At 30.2% G+C, this 21,425-nt stretch overlaps 3 protein-coding genes across 4 annotated transcripts; all 3 read right to left on the bottom strand.

The window, feature by feature from the left end:
• Positions 1-486: 486 nt before the first annotated feature.
• On the bottom strand, positions 487-4,870 carry LOC123293316 (arrestin domain-containing protein 17-like). Its single transcript, XM_044874092.1, has 7 exons — positions 4,808-4,870; positions 3,934-4,055; positions 2,752-2,892; positions 2,184-2,395; positions 1,932-2,123; positions 1,567-1,755; positions 487-1,504 (listed from the first exon to the last, which is right to left on the bottom strand). Exons 2-7 carry the CDS (start codon positions 4,046-4,048, stop codon positions 1,277-1,279), a joined length of 1,077 nt encoding a protein of 358 aa, XP_044730027.1. The 5' UTR covers positions 4,049-4,055; positions 4,808-4,870; the 3' UTR covers positions 487-1,276.
• A 1,772-nt stretch (positions 4,871-6,642) lies between these two features.
• Positions 6,643-10,776, bottom strand: LOC123293199 (arrestin domain-containing protein 17-like). The gene is made up of 7 exons (XM_044873935.1): positions 10,592-10,776; positions 9,271-9,462; positions 8,603-8,814; positions 8,345-8,539; positions 7,519-7,707; positions 7,183-7,453; positions 6,643-7,004 (listed from the first exon to the last, which is right to left on the bottom strand). Exons 1-7 carry the CDS (start codon positions 10,704-10,706, stop codon positions 6,850-6,852), a joined length of 1,329 nt encoding a protein of 442 aa, XP_044729870.1. The 5' UTR covers positions 10,707-10,776; the 3' UTR covers positions 6,643-6,849.
• Positions 10,777-13,194: 2,418 nt separating this feature from the next.
• Positions 13,195-20,836, bottom strand: LOC123291626 (arrestin domain-containing protein 17-like). Of its 2 annotated transcripts, XM_044871976.1 has the most exons (8): positions 20,643-20,836; positions 19,871-20,046; positions 16,906-17,049; positions 15,366-15,577; positions 15,105-15,299; positions 14,189-14,374; positions 13,858-14,125; positions 13,195-13,651 (listed from the first exon to the last, which is right to left on the bottom strand). In XM_044871976.1, exons 2-8 carry the CDS (start codon positions 19,983-19,985, stop codon positions 13,503-13,505), a joined length of 1,269 nt encoding a protein of 422 aa, XP_044727911.1. In that variant the 5' UTR covers positions 19,986-20,046; positions 20,643-20,836; the 3' UTR covers positions 13,195-13,502. The 2 variants fall into 2 exon arrangements, with proteins under 2 accessions (XP_044727911.1, XP_044727912.1); XM_044871977.1 differs by lacking the exon at positions 20,643-20,836 and having other exon boundaries at positions 19,871-20,057.
• Positions 20,837-21,425: the final 589 nt, after the last annotated feature.

The raw sequence follows: 21,425 nt of genomic DNA, 5'->3' as shown, positions 1-21,425 counted from the left end.
CCGAAATAAAGTGTACCTAGAGATGAGATAGATCTAATTTTTGTGTATATACACTATTATAGTATTTTTGACGGATTATATTTGCGCCATCTCGTGTTTTATTTTTTGCAAACAGTGGTTTAGCAGAAATAGTAAGAGAGCTTGTAGATATTTTTGGTGTTGAGGCATTCTGAAAATTCGTCAGATACCTCTCCCATAATATCCTAATACAAAAATACAGACCTCCTTCTTTAGAACTCCTATATTATCAAACTTATAAAATTTATTTTTTGTTCCCAAAATATCTTTGAGGCAACTTGTAATTTTTTTAAAAGTACCTAAACTTAAATATTGAAAAATGAAGAAAATAAAGAAACCAGGTCATTCGCGAGAAATTTTTTTATAAGCTATTGTTTAGTATTAAAAATATACTAAAAAGATATTTTTTTAGATACTAAAAAGAAAATCTCACCATCATTTTGGTGAGATTTTCTACCTGTCAGGTGATTAAGAAAATTACAAGAAAAGTAGTTTTGTAAGCATCTTCCAGGATTAAAATCCTTCGCAAATGGCCTGGCTTGTTTATTGTCTTCATTTTTCAATATTTAAGTTATACAAGTTGTCTCAAAGATATTTTTTGAAACAAAAAAATTTTATATGTGTGATAAGTTGGGGTTCTAAAGATATCGCTATCTTTCAGTCAGGTCTGCATTTTTGTATTATGATATGATGGGATATGTATCTAACGAATTTACAGAATGCCTGCTACCCAAAAATTTTCACCCTAAAATGTCTACCAGCTCTCGGGATAAAACGTCATTGTCATATGTTATAAGTGATTTAATATTCAAGAAAATGAGTAAAAACGATCGAATTGAAAGTGTTGTGCTGTTAATTGTGAAAACTCACCCAGTAATAATCCAGAATTGCAATTTTACCGTTTTTCTGAATATTCTTATGAATTAAGGAGAAACAAAACCACTGTATACAAAATAAAACACGAGATGGCGTTCTACCTTATTAGCGTATAGCTAAAAGTTTAGTATCCAAAATTTACATTTGTATGTTTCTTGAAGAAAATTTTTAAAATATAACAATGGAAATAACCCCGTTTTATAGGGGTGGGGGTTGTTATAAGTTTAATGCGCCTGTGAATTTTTGTGTCTGTAATTAACCAGGCATTGGTGGAATTATTTTTTGGTAAACTTTTCGCAGACTACTAAATTATATTGATTATTTCGACCCATTTATGATAAAAATGAATATCTTAGATACTGTTTGGCTACGTGTTTCAACTTTACGTACGCATATTCGGGTATAATGAACAATATGGAGGAGGTGGAGCATCTGGATCTAAAGTAATATCGGAATTTAGTGTCTCTGGCGGTGCCGATGATTCTGTAGAATTAACCATAAATCCAATTGCGGTAGCTCCTAGCTGGGAACTGGTTAATGGAATCGTTCCTATAATTATTGGAATTTTAATATAAGCACCTCCGCGAATTCCCTTAAAGTTGACGTATACCTGTTTTTGGATTAATAACAATTGATTTTCTTTAAAAAAAAAAAACTTGATTAAGACAATACCTTAATTTCATAATCTAAATCAATTATTGAACAATGTTCCAAAGATGGCGGCAAAGCTGGAATCGCGATTGGTGTACAAATGGTATTCGAATTCATAAATCCGTCATTTAATTGAATTATAAGTTCCCAAACTGTTTCAACAAGTTTCTTTGTGCGTCTGGATGGCCGTTGAGAATGAAATAATATTTTCTAAAACATTTAATTTGTAATAAATATAATAAGGTGTCTTTCATTATAACCACTTAAGGGCGATTCCATTAGAACTGGGTCTTTTTGATCTTTTATAACCTCTTTAGGCGATGGCACAGGTGTTTTGACTGATCATGTATACCCATAATTTTAAAAAGAACAATCTTGATACAAACCTTTTTTAATTCTACATGAATACTTTCAAATTCCACGTCTGAATTATTATCAATTTCTAAAGATAAAGGAATTTCTTGGCCAGAAACATAACCGGTATACGGTAATGATCCTATCATTGTAATAGAACCAGCTTCACAACACCCAAGACAGGTACTTCCAAAATTTTTTCGAAATGATACGTCTATTGGTGTCTGAAAGATCGATTAATCAGATACTGTCAGCTTAAAACAAGTAACAAAATTAATCCAAACCTTGACTTGTGGATTTAAATTTAAGTCTATTGTTGAAATAATGATAAATGCAGTTTCATTCTCTTGATTAGACTCCCAAGGTATATCCAATGTTATCTTTACTGTATAACGTATATGGCCAAACTTTCCTTCAAAAGAGGCTGGTAAAGTTGATGGTAATACACATGAAAATGAATACGAATGCGTTCCTGCTGGAATTTCTATTCTATCACCTAAAAATGTTAATTTTATCATAAATAAATTTTTTGTTAATCTATATTTTTAAAGGGTGTCCCAAAATTAGCGCAAGAAGTATTTTTGTTAGAAAACTGAGGTTTTTATACCCTGTATAAATGCAATATATCAGAGTTTATAATTATTAAAGTAACTGTATGCATTACAGTCTGCATCAAATCCGGTAGTTCTGATTTTTGATATTGATAGTATAGGACACCACACATGCCCATTTTTCGTTATGACATCACCGTGCCTTATAGTAGTTATATTGATATAAATCATAAATTAGTTATGTATGTTGCAGACGTAATTTAAGAACATCATCCTCCTTTATTAAGAACAAGGCATGTACCTGTTTGTGAACCTAACAAATAGTATTGAAATTTGAAAAATTCTTCGGTAGCGGTGAAATATCGAGGTCTCCTCCGACGATTTCCTCCATTACGTTTTGTCCATTTTGTTGTCGCTTCACCCTCAAATTTTATCGAAATACCTAAACAATAAATTAAAAATTCTTTTTATTAATTAAAGCTGCTTAGAGAAAATGTGCTTTTATGCATTCTGGTACTAGCTCTTTTGGTTGAATTATTCCCTGTGGACACATTTGAATTTAAACTGCTTTATAATACAATTTAAAAAAATTATTACATATATTTCATAAAAAGTTTCTTATCTCATAATCTTTCCAAAAATGTATAAAAATTGCCGGTTTTTCCGAAAAGTTCCAAAAAAGCATGAAAATTAATTTAAATAGGTATTCATTACAAATTATTTTAAAATAAAATTTGTTGGTTTTTTTGGGTATAAAAGAGATATCAAGCTGAAATTTATAGCTTGCTTAGGACGTAAAAAGTTAGGTCGAGTTCGTAAATGAGCAACATAGGTCAATTGGGGCCGTAGGACTAATTTTGTTAACCATTGGAGATAGAACAAAAGTTTAAATGTAACAACTTTTGCTTGAAACATCTTTTCGTAAACATCACTGTTTACATGTGAGGCCGAAAACTAGCTTAGAAACATTATATAGTATGTATACAGGTACCTATTGTTTATATTTTAAATTTATACGTTACATATACTGTGTATGTGTTTGTTTATAGCGTGTACTATATCCATTGAGAAAGTGAAAGGAAAGATACTCTTATTACTTTGTGTGTAAGAGTGGCTTTCTTTCTTTACTAACATGACGTAAAAAGCAAACGAATGCGTAATCAAAACTTTCTATATGTCCATGGTATTTCAACAATTAACTCAGTCAATTGTTTGTTTTATTATTATTATTAGGTTATAATAATGTTTGGTATGTTCAACTCTGACATGTCAGAATTGCGGCTCATACCTCGTAGATGAATGAAGGTACCAAACTAGTAAAATTTTGTTATAAAATGAAGACGGGGTGAGTGCGTGCTTAACACATGTACCTGTTTTCAATACCATACCATACCTTCGTAACAATAATGGCTATATTCCGTTGTATACATTCTTACGTGTAAATAAATAAGTCAGTTATAAATTTAAACACATGTTTACTTACCACGAATCTCTTTTGGAAAATTAAATGAGAAATTGACTATTCCTTTTACAGTTTGTCCAGGATAATAAGTTTTATCTTGATTATTGAATACAATGTCACAATTTCTTAAGCTCATGCTGTATCTACTTAAAACACAAAATCATGATATTAATTAAAATAATAAAATAATCAAGTGCAGCTAAAATGTTTATAATTGAATGGTTCTAGGTGATTGGGCTAGTAGAACGATAATGGCTGTCAAAGATTTTTTTTTAAACGTAGGTCACAGGAGTAATATTTGTGCAATTTGATTTCTTATTTTCACAATTTTTAATGCATTAAGTTTAATTAATTCGTGTTTTTCAATAAATTTAATTTGACATTTTCTATAACATTAACATGTAAATAATTGCAAATTAGTCATAACAGCCTCCTTTATCGCCAAAATTTTTCACTGGAAGCGCTGGCATCGATTTTATTGTACCTACCATGACTACGCTCACAACGAATACATAAAAAACGTTTAACCAAATTACATGAAATATTTTCGTTAAATTTCTAGACTTTTAACCAGTGAAACTTCCTTTTAAACAATATTTGGGTATTGCATGGTACTTAAATTAAATGTTTAGGCCTTTTGCTTGAAAATGAATTACTACCGAAATTTTTTAATTACTTTTGTTCTAATTGATATTTTTGAAAAATTTTCAGTTAAAAAAAAGTAATTGCCATAGGAAAATCATGGGTCGTTTTTCGTGAAACTCAATCGGCCACGAAATCTGGCTCAGCGGCCGGAGTGTCAAAGACTCATAGCGGTTCGGTTAACAATATTCATAGTAATTATATTAGATTAAAAAAAAAAGTTTATTACAAACTTTTGACAATGTTTACCGACCTGTTATGACAATATCGGCAACTCTTCGGCTGATTGAATTTTCTTCAATATAATCTCTTTCAAGTTAACAATACAAAATTAAATAATATTATGAAAATATTGTTAAAAATCATAAACATGCTTTGTAGGCATAAACGAAGATACTATGTCTAGTAATCTTACAATTAATGATTACGCTTATTATAATCTAATCTACAATTAATGTGTTCAATTATCGATTTTTGTACTGTACATATATATAAAAGTCTCCACACAATGTGTAATTGCTCGCTCAGATGTTGCCTTACAAATCTTAAAGTGAATGGTGCATCACATTATTGTGTTATATTAACTATAAATAAATGGTGAGGTTTGGTGAAAATCCTCAAGAATCAAAAAAAGCTTCAAATTATCCAAAATAAAAAATTGTAAATTGATCCGTTTTTTTCGTAACCATATATTGACATTTTACTTAGGCACTGTAAAAATCGTATTTTTCATATTAACTACTTCTCAAAATTTTTTTAAATGTAATAAATGATCAAATCGCTAAGAACAGAATCCGTAAGTTTTTTCCAACTGTTAGGGAAGTTGCCTAACTTTTGCAACCAATTTGGCCTGGCAACCTATTATTTCTTGAAAAGGTAGATTGAAAGCTATAGTTTCAGGTGAAAATTATCCGGTTACCTTTTGAATTAAGTTGGTATCCCAATTTTGCATTGCCCCTTCATTTTTTTAACCTGTCTCGAAGTGTTGCTAAAGCTTGAGGAGGTTATCGATGAGTCAAGTGATTTGGCGGTCCGCACCTTTGTATACTTACCCAAACTCGACTCTGTATACAAACTTGATTATACGAATAGCTTTTATTTGTAAACACCTGAAGAAGATTCGAACCGAAACTTAACCTGAATTAAAAATAGAGTTCATAATTTATTTAAAAATCTAAAATCCTCGAAAAACGGTTTTGCTACAAATTATGTCTTTACAAATTTTTTGAGAAATCAATATTTTACGAGATACAGCAAAATATGTTTCCACCCCTTTATTCAAGATGGCGGGCGGGGGACAAGGGCACCAACCCCACAAACTTGGGGTTAAGGTTGTATTGACCTCCCCTTCATGTCCCACAAATAAAATCGCGTCCTCCCGAAAATGTTCAGTTTGGCCCTAAAATTGTAACATTTCAATGGACTATTTTATTTAAAAAAAGATTGGATGCTATTGATAACAATTTGTAAAAGACAGTTTTATAATTAAAAAAAAAAAAGAAGTGAAAACAAACTATTGACTGAGTTGATTGTTAAAACACCCTGCATAGTGTTGAATGTCACTTGCATTATTTTTAATAAATTAGAAGAGTTTAAAAAACCAACACAATTATGGCAGCACAACCAATTGTTTTAGTTTTCGAAAATTTAGCAAATTTTCGAAATATTTTTGGAACTTTTTTTCATTTTTCAAGAATCTTTTACAATACCACTAGTTGAACCTACCTACAAATTTTCAACTCTATATTTTTCATAGTTTTGGAGAAAATAACAATATAAAAGTTTTGTCCTAATTTGCGTCCTCACGGGTAAACAATGATGTTTCAAAGAAATGTTTCAACCAAAAATTGTTTATTTTTTTATAAGGCACATTTTTTATAATTAAATTTTTTATCACATTTCTAATGGTTTACAGTATGACTTATGTTGCTCTTTTACGGACTCAAACTCACTGAAAATGAAGTTGTTAAGTAGAGTGAAGGGATATTTCTGGACTTCTGGTAATAATATAAAACATGGTCCAAAATGAAATCAGAATTTAATTTTTTTAATTCTATAAATTATATTATTCAATTGTGTAATTTGTATTTACATTTCTAAAGAATTTCTTCTCCAAAATTGAAACAGTTTGAGAATTTTCTTTATGGCTCTTCGAATGATGGGCTCATGAATAGTTAGTGTATACCTATCCAAATTCCACGGATTTTTCTATTAGTCTTTGCAAAAAATTGTGTATACGTTTTTTATGGTTTATTATTTTCCACGATAACGTACAACTAGGATGCAGTTGTTAAATCAAAACCTTTGGTTTACATTTGATGGTAATGCAAAATTGTAAACAGGATATCTGGGTGCAAAATATGAAAAACCAAATTGTGTGTGTTCATTGTCGTCATTTTCATCCTGGATTGTTTCAGCTTTGAATTCACTTTCAGTATACGTAGGTACCGCTAAAACAAATTTATTGTCGTATTCAATCTAAACGTTAAAATTTTTCAAGTATATTTTATTTTGATAAAAGGAGTCAACTGACTTTACTTTTTATTTCGTTTCATTTGAAACTTTACGGTTAAAACTATTTTAACCCCTTTTTTCTACTTGCTTTAATTTGTAAGATGTAATACGTACGCATGTTCGGATATAATAAATGATATGGAGGAGGGGAAGTATTTGAATCAAAATTTGTATCGGAGCTTGCTGGTCCTGGTGGGGCCGTTGGTTCTGTGGATGTAACAATAAATCCAATTGCTGGAGCTCCTTGTTGCTGTCGATTATCAATAGAACTGTCTTTACTATTTACTGCATCCATGGTAATTTGTGAAGTTAACGGAATAGTCCCTAATACTATTGGAATTTTAATAGTTTTACCGGTGTGAGATCCCATAAATTTTACTTGAATCTGTTATCGGATAATATCAATTAAATTCTTTTCAAAAAAATTACACACATTTGTTTAAAACTTACCTTAATTGTATAGTTTAAACCAATTATTGAACAATGATACAAATTTGATGGTGGTAAGGCTGGAATCATAATTGGTTGGCAAATTGTATTCGAATGTAGGCCGTCATTTGGTTTAATTATCCGTCTCCAAACTATTTCGTCGAATTTCTTTGTTTCTCTGGATGGATATTGGGAATGGAATAATATGTTCTAAAATTTATAATTTCATGCTTAAGGATGTTGACTAGCCAGTAATAGAAAAAAATAAATTCCGTATTTTTAGTATGTTATAGTTAACGAAACATATTATATAAAACGAAAATTTGGGAATTTTACCGACAAATAAAGAGAGTAATTAATTAATTAAAAATACACGAAATAACCATAATCAGCTATGAGAATGGTTATGTTATTTAGTGTATATTTAATTAATAATTACTCTCTTAATTGATCGATAAGGTATCCAAATTTTTGTTTCTTATATAACCCGATCATCTTGTTCAAAATAAGTGGTCAATTCGGAATTTAACGGAATAAACTGAATTTTTGTTCAAACCTTTATTTTGATAGTAAAAATGTCTCAAAATTACATATGATCACGCGTGTACGATTTAAGAAATAATTTTTCGAATTCCATCCCCCAAAAACATGAATCCTTATTCATTTCAATCATTAGAGATTGTGATTTCACCCTCAGATTATTTCACTCTGAAGGGAGAATTCAGATTTTAAATAACATAAAAAAATTAAGTCATCAAAATCGGAGCTCTTACTGAAGACTTGAGTAAAAATATTCATTGATGCGACTATATCAATAATTCTAAAAGGGACAAATCCCCTAACAAACCTTTTTTAATTCTATGTTAATACTTTGAAGTTCCACGTTGGAATCATTATCAAATTTTAGCGATAATGGAATTTCTTGGCCCGAAACAAAACCCGTATATGGTAACGATCCGGTTATTACCATAGAACCAGTATCGCAACACCATCCAAAACAACTGCACCCAAAGGTTTTATCAACTGAAACATCAATTGGAATCTAAAAAAACAAAATCAATCACATAATTTTAATAAAAAATTAAAAAAATAAAACAATCCAAACCTTGACTTGAGGATTTAAATTTAAGTCTACAGTTGAAATAACGGTAAATGCAGTTTTATATTCTTGATCAAACTTCCAAGGTCTATCCAATGTTACCTTAGCTGTATAACGTATATGGCCATATTTTCCTTCAAAAGATGATGGCAATGATTCAGGTAATTTACACGAAAAAGGATATGAATATTTTCCAGGTGGTATTTCGAGTTTATCACCTAACAATGTTAAGATTATTAGTAGATACCAATCTATATCGTCTTCATTTTGATTCCATCTTACGCTATTTTTCTCCCCGACAGAGGCAGAAAGCGGCAACTCCGTTTTTCACAGCCGGGCGAAAGTTGACACTTTCTGCACGAAAATATGATTTCCTCCCGCCTCTCCGGGCGGAAAGTATCAACTTTCTTCCCGCCATGCTAAACGAAGTTTCGATTTCCGGCTCTGTCGAGCAGAAAAATAGTATACACACTAAGTAAAGAATGTCTCGTGTTTATTGTCGCCTGAGGCAAAATCGAGGAGAAAAAATCATATTTTTATTTTGAATAATTCTAACATATATTTGTGTAATATCCTAGATGTGTAAAATTATATTTTTTGTGTGTTATGTTGCAGACGTAATTTATCCCTTAATGTAATTTATCTATTATTTTCCTTTATTAAAAACAATGTACCTTTTTTTGCACCCAATAAATAGTATTGGAATTTGAAATATTCTTCGCTGCCAGTGAAATCTACGTTTATATACTCGTAATTATTCTGTCCTGAATGATGATTATTCGATCCTGCAGTGTGGCCAAACTGTTGTTTTTGTTGACGTTCTGTCCATTTTGTTTTTGCTTCGCCCTTTAGTTTTATGGAAATACCTATAAAGTCAAAGAGAACAGTATTGAAGGACCTCGCACATTTAACATTGGATTTGACTTTTGGTTAAAGTTTTTTTAAAACTCTGGATACGGGACGATATTGTTATTCTAATCAAAATTTCAAGTGAGTGAAACCCTCACTATTCGTTTCGAAATTACAGCTCTAAAAATAGTCAAAAACTTAAAAGTATTTCCTTATGAATTAATCATGAATAGAGTATTAGCTGAAAAGAGAAACTTATATGCATGAAATGTTCAATAATAACGTATTATATATGAGAACAAAAACCGTCTCAAACCATTTTTTAAAGAAGTAATTGCCTTTCAAAAGGCGAAAAATGAGCTTTACGTATTTTTACAAAAATTCAGAGGATAATCGTAGTCCTATTCTAAACTACCTAACGTCTTGTTCTATTTATTTTTATACCATGCACATATATATATATATATATATATATATATATATATATATATATATATATATATATATATATATATATATATATATAATATGCAAGGTATACTAAGTTTAGTCCCAAGTTTGTAACGCTTAAAAATATTGATGCTATGAACAAAATTTTGGTATAGGTGTTTATAAAATCACCTAATTAGTCCATCTTGTTGTCTGTCAACACGATAACTCAAAAACGTTCGTAAATGAGCAGCATAGGTCAATTGGGTCTTGTAAACCGTTAGACATAGAACAAAAGTTTAAATATAAAAAATATTCCTTAAAAAAAATAACCAACTTTTGTTTGAAACATTTTTTCGTAAACATCACTGTTTACCCATGAAGGCGCAAATTTGGCGTAAATTGTATAGTATGTATTATATGGGGATATCAGTTATGTAGGTGTGACATGTATGTATGTGATAGAGTAATCAATACTGTCTATATGCATGGTATTTCAACAATTAACTCAATCAATTGTTTGTTTTCACTTGTTTGAACTCTTTTAGTTAATTTTCTTGAATAAAACTGATGGATTTTGTTTTAAAGTGTTTTCAAAATCGCACACTTATCTGTCTTACATTATAAACCCCAAATAATATGATTACCCCAAGTAGTGTTTTAGGAAAAATATTTAATAAAAAAGTGACAATTTTTAAGGCACTAATTTTTACTTACCGCGAATTTTTTTTGTAGAATCAAATGAAACATTGACTACACCTTTAATAGTTTGTCCAGAATAATACGTGTTGTAAGGATTGTCAAACATTATTTCACAATTTCTTAAGCCCATTTTATGTATATAAACACAATGTCAGAAATTGAAATAAAATAAAAAACTAAGTAGAACTGAAATATTTATAATTGAGAGATTCATTTAAGTATAGTGATTATACCTCTAAAATAATCTAATCTAAACTAAAATGTATTCAGTTATCGATTTTTTTAAAATAATGGTTTCTGGCAAGTGTAATTTCATCGTTTTTAAGAAAAAGCAATTGACTATAGCTTTAAATAGATTTACGTCACATATTAAACAGTATACGATATTGGGTAATTAATTAATCACAAAATTTTAAAAATACAGCTATGTAAAATATGATAATTGTGCATAATTTATGTGGTTACAATTATTGTATTTCAACCGCAGTTAAATTTTTGATACTTGATAGGCTTTTAAAACAATTAAAAATATATAATCGCCATGATCAGTGTCGGATTTACGGGAAGGGTTAGGGGGGTTTTGTTGTCGGGTTCAATTTATATCCTAAAAGGTAAAAGATAGAGTGACACTTTAAATTATAGAAAGTTGATTATCATAAAAAAAACATTTTTTATTTTGTTCACAGCATGTTGACATTTGACTCTAAATAGACTTGCACTTTTATTAGAACAACGCTTCAAAATTGTAAAAATTTGCACAATCTCTATGTTCTCATCGATACGGCTTATTATCTGTGGGACTTTGTGAAGTTACTAGAATACACCGATAAACCACAGACATAGATTAGATAGAAGCCAGCCAACAATTACCATGTTATTGCCAGAATACGCTGATCATCAAAAAGAGTCTCAAACTAGATTTCCAGGCTATACCTCATTCTAGCCTACCACGTCTAATCCATAGTCTCAAAATCGTATTTAAATTCAATCAATTCAGTATTTAATAAATAGCTATATCGATAAAAACAAAATTTATATTTCGTCAATATGTGATTCAGGATACGGGACCACAATGTATACATACATACCTACCATGATTCACACCTTAAAGTACATTGGAGTACCCCTTAGCGATTGTACCTCAGCCAGCTATTGGCTAAGGTAGGGTTGGGTCAACATATCGATCGCAATGTCTTCCCTTGAAGTGTTATAAAGAAACAACGATAAGTGACGGGTTGCATTTTTCTCAATTAATTCTATGAAATTATGTTTGGCTCGTAGATTTTACAGTTAAATTCATTAGTATCTGTTCCATAGCCCACCTAGAGTAAAATTTTAAAAATAAATAGAAACACAACTTATACCTTATATCTAAGAATAAAATTAAATTTTTATTTTAAGTTTTACTGAAAATGTGCCACTTGAAAAATAAAATTTTGTATGTATCCCCTTACGAAATGAGCTTGTGGTTGCAAATATCAAAAATTGAATCTTGGAGTTTCTGAGCCTGTATCTCAAAAGCTTAAGTACTGATTTTTTTGAACATATATAAAAAACAGTTTATTCTCCTTCTCTTTCCCACTTAGAATGCGCCCATGAGAAGTCGATCGCTGTTTTAAGATTAAACATAAATCTTATCCGTACAATTACTTATTTGTAGATCGTATCTCATTGTTTCTTATTTTATTTTTAAATTCTCTTTTGCGGAAGTTGCAGAATAATGTTCAGAAGAATTACTGATGATAGAGTGAGTATTACTTACAGTTGTATTTAAAAATATATTACTTTTTATTTAATATTACAAAAGTTATACAAAAAGATATAGTCTAGTTACACGTTGATGTGAAAATTAAAAGTTTCATTTTGCTTAAGCTTAAATAATTTGAATTGGAATGAATGTTAGATGAACAAACAAAATAAAATAAATAGTTAATAGCTATGAAAAACCAAGTGAGGATACTTATTGGCTTTCCAACCAGTCACTATAAATTCAATAAATATTTGCACAAGTCAATTTAAGAGGCAACGATCTCTACAGATTTCGTAACGAAGGAGGCAACCGGAATCCACATACCGTGATTGCAAAAGCATATTCTCAAAAGGTACAGTCCTCCGGTATATACAAATCTCCAACCAGACTAAATCAATAAAATTTTTCTAAGAGAAATTTTAGGATAGGTTAGAGTTTGGTTCTCCAGAAAATTGTTTGAATTTCGTTAAAGGTGTGGGTACAGAAATTATATCAAAGATATGTATAACATGTGTAACGCTTTCACATAACAGATTCAATATTATGATCTGCTCTCTGGAAGCATCCCACTTAATTCCAAGACAAAACAAGAATGCTTACTTTACCCGAGATATATTTGTTCCTCAAAATATTAGCCTTGGTAAAATCACCTAAATGATTTACCAAAGATCTGTCGCATTCAATGTATAAAAGAAACACTTAAAAGAAATGCGCTTCGGGAATAACAGAGAAACGGTGTAATGTTTCGATCAAGTACAGTCACAAAACTGTGAATTTTTCGAATAAATATCTGAACAATAGCTAAAAATAATGAGCATATGTCTGAGTATCATCCTTGGGGTATGATGGACACAGGTGTTTTTATGGAATAGTTCTAGAAGGCAATAGGTGAAATACTCGTTGGTAAAAAATTAGCTTTAAAAATAGGGACGCTTGCCAGTCATTGAAGTAGAATCCGCATAGATCCAAGCTCAGGGAAGTACCAAATACCATCTGGAGGTGAATAGTCGGTTAGAAAGAAATGCGAAAAGAGCTACAGATTAAGACCCAGGCCAAGAACCTTTTGTCGATAGCGAATGTTCATGGATGTTCTATGCTTCACTTATAGGACTATTAAAACCTATTATTACTAATTATTAACTGTTATTAAATGAAATCTTTGGTCCATAAAATTCATTATTGTTTTACATTTGATGGTAACATAAAATTATAGACTGGGTATCTTGGTGCAAAATTTGTAAAACCCATTTGTGTATGTTCATTATCGTCGTTTTCATCTTGGATGGATTCAACTTTAAATTCACTTTCAGTGTACGTAGGTAACGCTAAAACAATTATAATGTGGATATTTAGCTTTTATTTTCCTCAATATAAAATCTCTATTTCAAGCCTGTAGCCGTAAATGTAATTTCTACTAAATTTTATTTCATAAAATTTAGTAGAAATTCGAAAAACTAAAAGTTCCAGAAGGTAAAACATTCCTTAACTCCATTTTTGGCTACGTGCTTGAATTTTAAAATGTAATACGTACGCATATTTGGATATAATGAGTGATACGGAGGAGGTGGAGCATCTGGATCAAAAGTAGAGTTAGAATTTGACGGCCCTGCTGCCGATGGTTCTGTAGAATTAGCCACAAATCCAATTCCCGGTCTTGCATAATGTGGTGTGTTATCTATCGAACTACCTTTATTGATCATTGAATTCATGGTTATTTGTGCTGTTAACGGAATTGTTCCTAATACTATTGGAATTTTAATACACGCACTAATATGAGCTCCCGTAAATTTGACTTGAATCTGTTTTTTGATTATATCAATTAATGTCATGTTTCCAAAAAGATTACTTGTTTTGAATATTACCTTAATTTCATAATCTAAATCAATTATGGAACAATGATCTAAATTTGATGGTGGCAAGGCTGGAATTACAATTGGCTGGTTAATTGTATTGGATTGGTGTCCGTCTATCGATTCAATTATACGTTCCCAAACTGTTTCGTCAAGTTTTTTCGTGCGTCTTGGATGCTGAGAATGGAATGATATTGTCTGAAACATATTTTGAAAAAAGTATTTAATAATGATAAAGGCTTACCCTTCGTTTGCCATTAATCTCAAATGAAAATTACCAACAGGTATAAACATTACAAGAGTTTGTTTTATATTGTGGTATCTTTCGCTTTTAGATTTGGATTTACACACACGTGTCCCAACAAATTGCCAATAATCAAGGGAATAATGCGCCGAAGCGATTATATTGTTATAAAGCACATATGCCCGAAAATCGTCTTCCTTTTCGAGGCTACAGGCGTCAGTAGGTTGCACACTCTGTCAAATTCGCTCTAATTTCGAAAAAATGTTTCGGGCAAAAATCGTTTTTTTAATTTTATGAGAAATCTTTTGATATTTAAAGTTTTGTTCTATCTTTGACTTTTTAAGAGAACTGAGTAAGAGACGTGAGAAAAACTGTTAGAGATAGTGCAAAATTTGTTCGCACACTCAATGGACTTGGCAGAAATTTGACACGATATTCAAACTTCTGTAGCTTCGAAGGGGACCGTTTTCGGGCATCGTACCCTATCACCTCTTTGATTATGATTATTAACAATTTATTAAGAAACATAGTAGATATTTAAGATTTTTTTAAAAAGGACTTGAACAACGGGAGCAATACTTATTGGGACAAGTGTTTTGGTGAATTTCATATTTATTTTAAAGCAAGAGTATTATTGTTATTCTTTTTTATCACCAGGTTAAAAGGAATAATATCTATACAAACCTTTTTTAATTCGATCTTAATACTTTGAATTTCCACGCTAGAATTATTTATATAATTTATTGATAGGGGAATTTCTTGGCCAGAAACATAACCAGTATATGGTAATGATCCCGTCAATTTGAAAGATCCAGTAGCGCAACACCAACCAAACCAACTACATCCAAAAGTTTTTTCAAATGATTTATCAACTGGAGTCTAAAAGAATCAAGTCTATTAGATATCATAAGCTCAAAATAAATAGTGAAGAAAAATAATCAATACCTTGACAAGCGAATTTAAATTTAGGTCCACTGTTGAAACAACGGTAAATGCAGTTTTGTATTCTTGATCAAACTTCCAAGGTCTATCCAAAGTTACCTTTGCTGTATAACGTATATGGCCATGTAATCCTTCAAATGAGGATGGCAATGTTGTAGGTAATTCACAAGAAAATGGATACGAATGTGTTCCAGTTGATAATTCGATTTTATCACCTAATAATAATGTAAAATTTATCTGTAGTATCGGAGCCATGGCAGGAGAAAAAGGTATGCGGATTTCTCTGAGGAAATATACAAAAAAAAATGCTACAACTCATTCTATCGACTTTTGTTCGAAAGCGCTAAAGCACCCTACGAAGGGTAAAGTTTAAGTAAAACAAACTTATCGGTTTCCTCAATGACCGAAAAACGTTAATAATATATCACCTAAGCCAGATAACAATGGCTTTTATTATTTGTTAGTAGTGACAGTTTAGCTGATAAAGTATACTCCGCCTCACAAAATGTACACGTGTTTTACCATTCTAAGTGATATAGCTATAAAATACGTGCACTTTTTGTGATGCAGAGTTTACATGCTTTAATTTTCGATTTTTTTTACCATGTATAATATGAAATATATCAAGGTATACTAAGTTTAGTAACAAGTTTGTAACGCTCAAAAAATTGATATTACGAAAATAATTTTGGTATAGGTGTTCGTAAAACCTAATTAGCCTATTTCCTGTTGTCCGTCTGTCAACACAATAATATAATATTTTTGCTCATTCAATCAAATGAAAAAGGATCTATCTTGTAAACCGTTAGAGATGGAATGAAAGTTTAAATGTAAAAAATGCAAATTAGGTTAGAAACATATATTATGTATACACGTAATGTATATATTTTAAATTTATACGTTACATTTATTATGTATGTGTTTCTTTTAGCATATATTATATCCACTGAGGAAGTGAGTAGAAAGATACTCTTATTAATTTGTGTGTAAGAGTGGCTTTCTTTTTTTACTGACATGGCATAAAATAATAAACTATTGCCTAATCGACACTGTCTATATATATGGTATATATGGTACTTTAACAATTAACTCAATCAATTGTTTGTTTTCACTTGTTTTTTTAATTCGACGTGTATATAAATTCACGTGTGTTTCCCCCTTTATAAGTTTATATTGGGGTAATAAGTAGTATTTTTAGCACATAAAAAAATAAAACAAGAAAATTTATTTACATATTTTTCTGCCTTATAAAGGGTTAAAAATAGCTGGTTGTACTTGTAGTCAGCCATAAATAAACCATATATGTACAATATTGTACATATATACGATATAAAAATACAATGTGACACAACTACTTTTTGAGTTTCGTTAGATAGATTAGGTATAGTTATGGCATTGATTGAGCAGATTTTATTGGCATATTATTAAATAAAAATGTTTCGAATGAACAATTTTAAAAGCCTGCGGCTGAATCCGGCAACCAACATAAAAGGAATCTATGGTATAATGAGATATATTCCGATTAAAAATAATGCAATTATACCTGTTCTTGACCCTAACAAATAATATTCAATTTTGAAATATTCCTCGGTGCCGCTTAAATGCCGACGCCTTCTGCGACGATTTCTTCTTCTTCTACGTTCTGTCCATTTTGTTTTCGCTTCCCCTTTAAATTTTATCAAAATTGCTGAAAATAAGAGTAATAAATTAAATAATTTTCATTCAGAGCTTTTCAGAGCGTTAACATAGAAAAAGAAGGATCTAGTGCGAGTTGGAGTCGCATGCGGAGTAACGCCATGAATCATCATCATGCATTTATGTTGTCTATTGTTGTTTGTATATGATCATTGGTCGTATGTTCTTGATAGAAGATTTTCGTAATAGAAAATTTAACTTAATTCTTATACGAACATTTATTTTTTTAATATTTTTGTGTATTTTGTTTTCAAACTTGATAAACTTATATGTAAAAATTTTTACCCTTTTCAAAACAATGAACATCTAAAATTAACTCTCAAAGACAGAATTCAACTTTTCACTTTGATTTTCCTGTAAACTAGTAAGACTCTATACTCCCAGAATTTTTAGCAAAATTTTAGGCGTAGTATTTTCGGGGATAAAGAGTGCGGGTGGATTATCCTATATTTCTTATAGGATGTTAATTCAAAATGTTAAAAATAATTCGCAAAAATCAACTTTTATTGAAGATGCACAGTGGGTAAGTACTCTTGTTGGCTATTAGTGATGAAACATATGAAAAAATTGAAAAAAGTTGCTATATTCGTTGGTTTAAAACAAATGGATGCGCGTTACATATACAGAATGAACAAAAATACTAACCGTTTACAAGTTAAGGCTCATAAATAAAGTAGCCAGAAAAGATTAGTATATTTCCACATGGGAGTCTGTCATTCTCATAGCAAGATGTTACTACCACTTTCATAACATGAAGATTTCTAATATTCCCACTTATAGGGTCCATATGGAGGACGATGAAACCTTCAAACATGTTATTTCCACCTGCAGAAATTTTTGTAGATGAGTGGTTGTTTGAAGAATCGCTACAGTTCGGCATCCCATTCCCCAGTTATTTCGGAACTAAATACATATTCAAGTTAAATAGTTTTTCGGACTAATAATGCAATCAAATAGGCAGTGGCAATTTTAAATTTAGTTTTTTTTTTTTTTTTAATTGTTCATAATGAGCTTCAATACGTATGACAGAGTACATATATATGTATACATTAAGCAGTGTGTATAAGAAATAGGTGTTATAGGTTATAGTTATGTTTTCTTGCACGTGTTGTATGTAGCTTCCCCACTTTCTTGAGTCGGTACAGGCACACAGATGCAGTAGAACCATCATACAGCTTTAAGCGAACCGAAGCTATAACACATGCATGAAAGCATACACTTCTTTCATATAACACCTATAACACTTTCTTATCTACACTGCTTAATGTATACACATGTACTCTCTCATATTCGTAGGAGATGTACTATGCGAAAGAAGTAAATTAAACAACCAGTATATAAAAATGTTAAGTTGGTTTATGTATGTTTTAAAAACTCAAAAAGTATGGGTATCGTTTTACCTCAAATATTAACACGATATACAAACCAGGGTTCGAAAATATCCGATATTTATTATAAATATCAAAATATCGGATATTTATGATATATATCCTATATATATAAAGTTTGATATTTACATTTATAGAAGTAAAATCATTTGTCAATTACTTTCTTTGTAAAAAATAATAGAATAAACATAAAAAAAATACTCTTTCGTAACGAAATTTTTCTAACACGACTGACGCCATTAATGCCGGCAGAAGAAGTGTTGCCATTTATGGATTAGAACATGTTAGGGAATATGTTTTAACTCTACCCGAACGCCATTTACATTTGGGGACTAGAAATACAGTAAAAAACGTCAAAAATTACTTAATTCTAATATACAATTTTTAAATCTTTTTTGTATTGATATGTATCATAAATAATCATTTGATATATATCGGATATATATCATGATATATATCCACTGATATATATCCTCGAACCCTGATACAAACCGCTTCATTGATTGTTTTTATAAATTTTTAACCCCAAGGAGCACAAGGTGATCTGGAAAGTGAATGTTGAGATGGTCACTCTAATAATTTCAAGTATACCCAAGTGAGTTATCAAATAAAAGGGTACGACGTGTACATTACAAAACTGAAACCCCGACGCAAGTACAAATAATTTGTAGATTCTCTTTTTTTCATCAGCGTGCACAGTCAGTATGAATAAATACAGCAAATAATTTGGAAAATTTTTTTAATCGATCAAACCGCCCTCAAGATTTGTAGAATTTGAAAAATAGGCTAAGCCATACAGAAGGTGGGCTTTGAAGGGGGCAAAGAAAGAGTTAACATTATTATTGGAATAAATATAGGGCTGTATGGTTCACATTCCAATTTTACGTTGCAATTTATTGCAATTATTAAACAATGAATTTGAAAATTATAAAATTCTGAAAGGTTTATGCGGTTCCATTTACAGATATTTTCAGTTTAGTAAAAGTATCAGATATTCTTCATGTTTCAAGCAGAGACTATATCTTTTACCGATATATTCTCTGTTTCAAGTAAATTGTTTATACTCCATAGACTCACAGATCATCACAGATCAGTTTATGTATATGCTTAGCCAGTATATTTTGTCGGATATTCATATTCGGATAATCTCCAAACTTTCTCAAATTTTTAGTTGGCAACCGTAAGAGTTAGTTGCGATACTTTTTGAAAACCCTGTAGATTTATCATATTTAAATTTTTTTAAATTTGATGCATGCCACGCCACTGTTTATTGTTTAATGTATTGTTTATGTAAAAAGCGAAAGTTTTAAAAACGTCACTTCTAAAAACAAGGTTAATTAATTATAAATATGCCCCAAATAATAAAACATTAAACAAAACATAAAAAATTTTCTAAGTAGTTAATAGTTAAACGAATTTACTTACCCCGAATTTTTTTTGTGGAATCAAAAGTTAAATTTACTACGCCTTTTATAGTTTGTCCAGGATAATACGTGTTATATTGAATATCGAATAGAATTTCACATTTTTTTAAGCCCATTTTACAATAAACACACAAACACAATTTCAGAGATTCTTATAAAGTAAAAACTTAAGTACAACTAAAATATTATTAATTAAAATGCTGATGTTATTGAAAAATCATGTACCATACACGAAAGAGTAGGGAGGACCACCGTATATTATTACAAAATTCAATTGTAATAAAAGGTTTAAAACAAATTTACAAATTGAGAGATTCATTTAAATAATAATCCTTTAATAACTGGAAATATTATGGATAGGTAATTTAATTTATTTACTTTTATGTTATTTTTTAATAATATATTTTGGCAATTGTAGCATAAATTATAGGGCATTTATTAGTCATATTTTCTCCGAAAACATAAAACTTACATACTGTATTGTAAATAAAATGAATTAAAATTTGGTATTATTGAGATGTAAGACAAACAAGCGACGGGACGGTTGATTTCAGCAATTAGGAAGGAACTATTATAGAGAAAATTACCTTTTAATTCCTTTTATTTAAAATGCAAAGGCTCTACCTTAAACGAATAATTCGAATAATCTGTAGATCGTTATGTTAGTTTTGTACTTTGACATATTTTGAGTTATTTGAAAGCAACTTTTTTCATCATAAAAAAGCCCCTCACAGTCCCCCTTACAAATCTTGATTGCATGGCAATATACCTACTTTAAACGAAAAATAGTGTTAACCGTTTACTGTCTGTACTATCACATATAACATATTTGGGTCGATTGGACGAAAGGTATTTTTGTAACACCATAAAACACGCGAGGCTAATGATGGAATTTCATTTCATACACTTTACTTTATTAACTCTTTTAATAATCTAGCGAAACAAATTGAGTCAAAAAATTATTCGAATTCGTGCAAAACTAAGCTACACTAATCATTATATTTAGATAATAAATTATTCAAATTCCCAAATCAATTATCGAATCATGACGTGATTTATTTATAAAATCACTGTAACATTATGACCTATTAATTGTGACTAACAAACAATAAAAAGGAATAATTTTCATGATTATTGTGGAAAACCTTTTTTAATTTTAAAACATTTTTTCCTGTTGCTTGTTTATATAAAAAAATATAACAAATTATTTGGAATTAACATATTTGTAAACTTTTTGATTAACAAAAAAAAAAATAGTATGAATGTACATAGTACGATGGCTAAATATAGGGATCGCTCCGTTTTTTTGAAGTATTCCGCGTAATATTGTAATTCCCGTCAGATTGTAAACTAACTAGTAAAATTGTAAATTTGAATTTCAAAAAAGGTCAAAAACCACCCCAACCCGTGCTAGCACTACCAACTAAACATAACGCAGTAAGTTGATTTTCGTTAGTTGGTGTTTATTTAGCGCTAGTTGGAGTGGTTTTTTGTAACCAATTTACAATCTGACGAAAATTGCACAATATTACGTTGACATATACAATGCATGTAAA

This window comes from Chrysoperla carnea, chromosome 2 (genome assembly GCF_905475395.1).
Source record: "Chrysoperla carnea chromosome 2, inChrCarn1.1, whole genome shotgun sequence".
NCBI lineage: Eukaryota > Metazoa > Arthropoda > Insecta > Neuroptera > Chrysopidae > Chrysoperla > Chrysoperla carnea.
Note: the sequence above shows the minus strand (reverse complement) of the source record. Positions and strands in the feature narration are given on the sequence as shown.

Bases quoted from the DNA above. Each gene is read 5' to 3' on its own strand.
- LOC123293316 (XM_044874092.1), bottom strand. From the start codon at position 4,048: ATGAGCTTAAGAAATTGTGACATTGTATTCAATAATCAAGATAAAACT. The intron at 1,756-1,931 runs GTTTGTATCAAG...TAAATGTTTTAG, and splicing joins TTCATGTAGAATTAAAAAAG to AAAATATTATTTCATTCTCA. The intron at 1,505-1,566 runs GTATTGTCTTAA...ATCCAAAAACAG, and splicing joins ATTTAGATTATGAAATTAAG to GTATACGTCAACTTTAAGGG.
- LOC123293199 (XM_044873935.1), bottom strand. From the start codon at position 10,706: ATGGGCTTAAGAAATTGTGAAATAATGTTTGACAATCCTTACAACACG. The intron at 8,815-9,270 runs GTACATTGTTTT...TAACATTGTTAG, and splicing joins TTTATTGGGTGCAAAAAAAG to GTGATAAACTCGAAATACCA. The intron at 7,708-8,344 runs GTTTGTTAGGGG...TATAAATTTTAG, and splicing joins TTAACATAGAATTAAAAAAG to AACATATTATTCCATTCCCA.
- LOC123291626 (XM_044871976.1), bottom strand. From the start codon at position 19,985: ATGGGCTTAAAAAAATGTGAAATTCTATTCGATATTCAATATAACACG. The intron at 15,578-16,905 runs GTATAATTGCAT...CATTATTATTAG, and splicing joins TTTGTTAGGGTCAAGAACAG to GTGATAAAATCGAATTATCA. The intron at 14,126-14,188 runs GTAATATTCAAA...ATCAAAAAACAG, and splicing joins ATTTAGATTATGAAATTAAG to ATTCAAGTCAAATTTACGGG.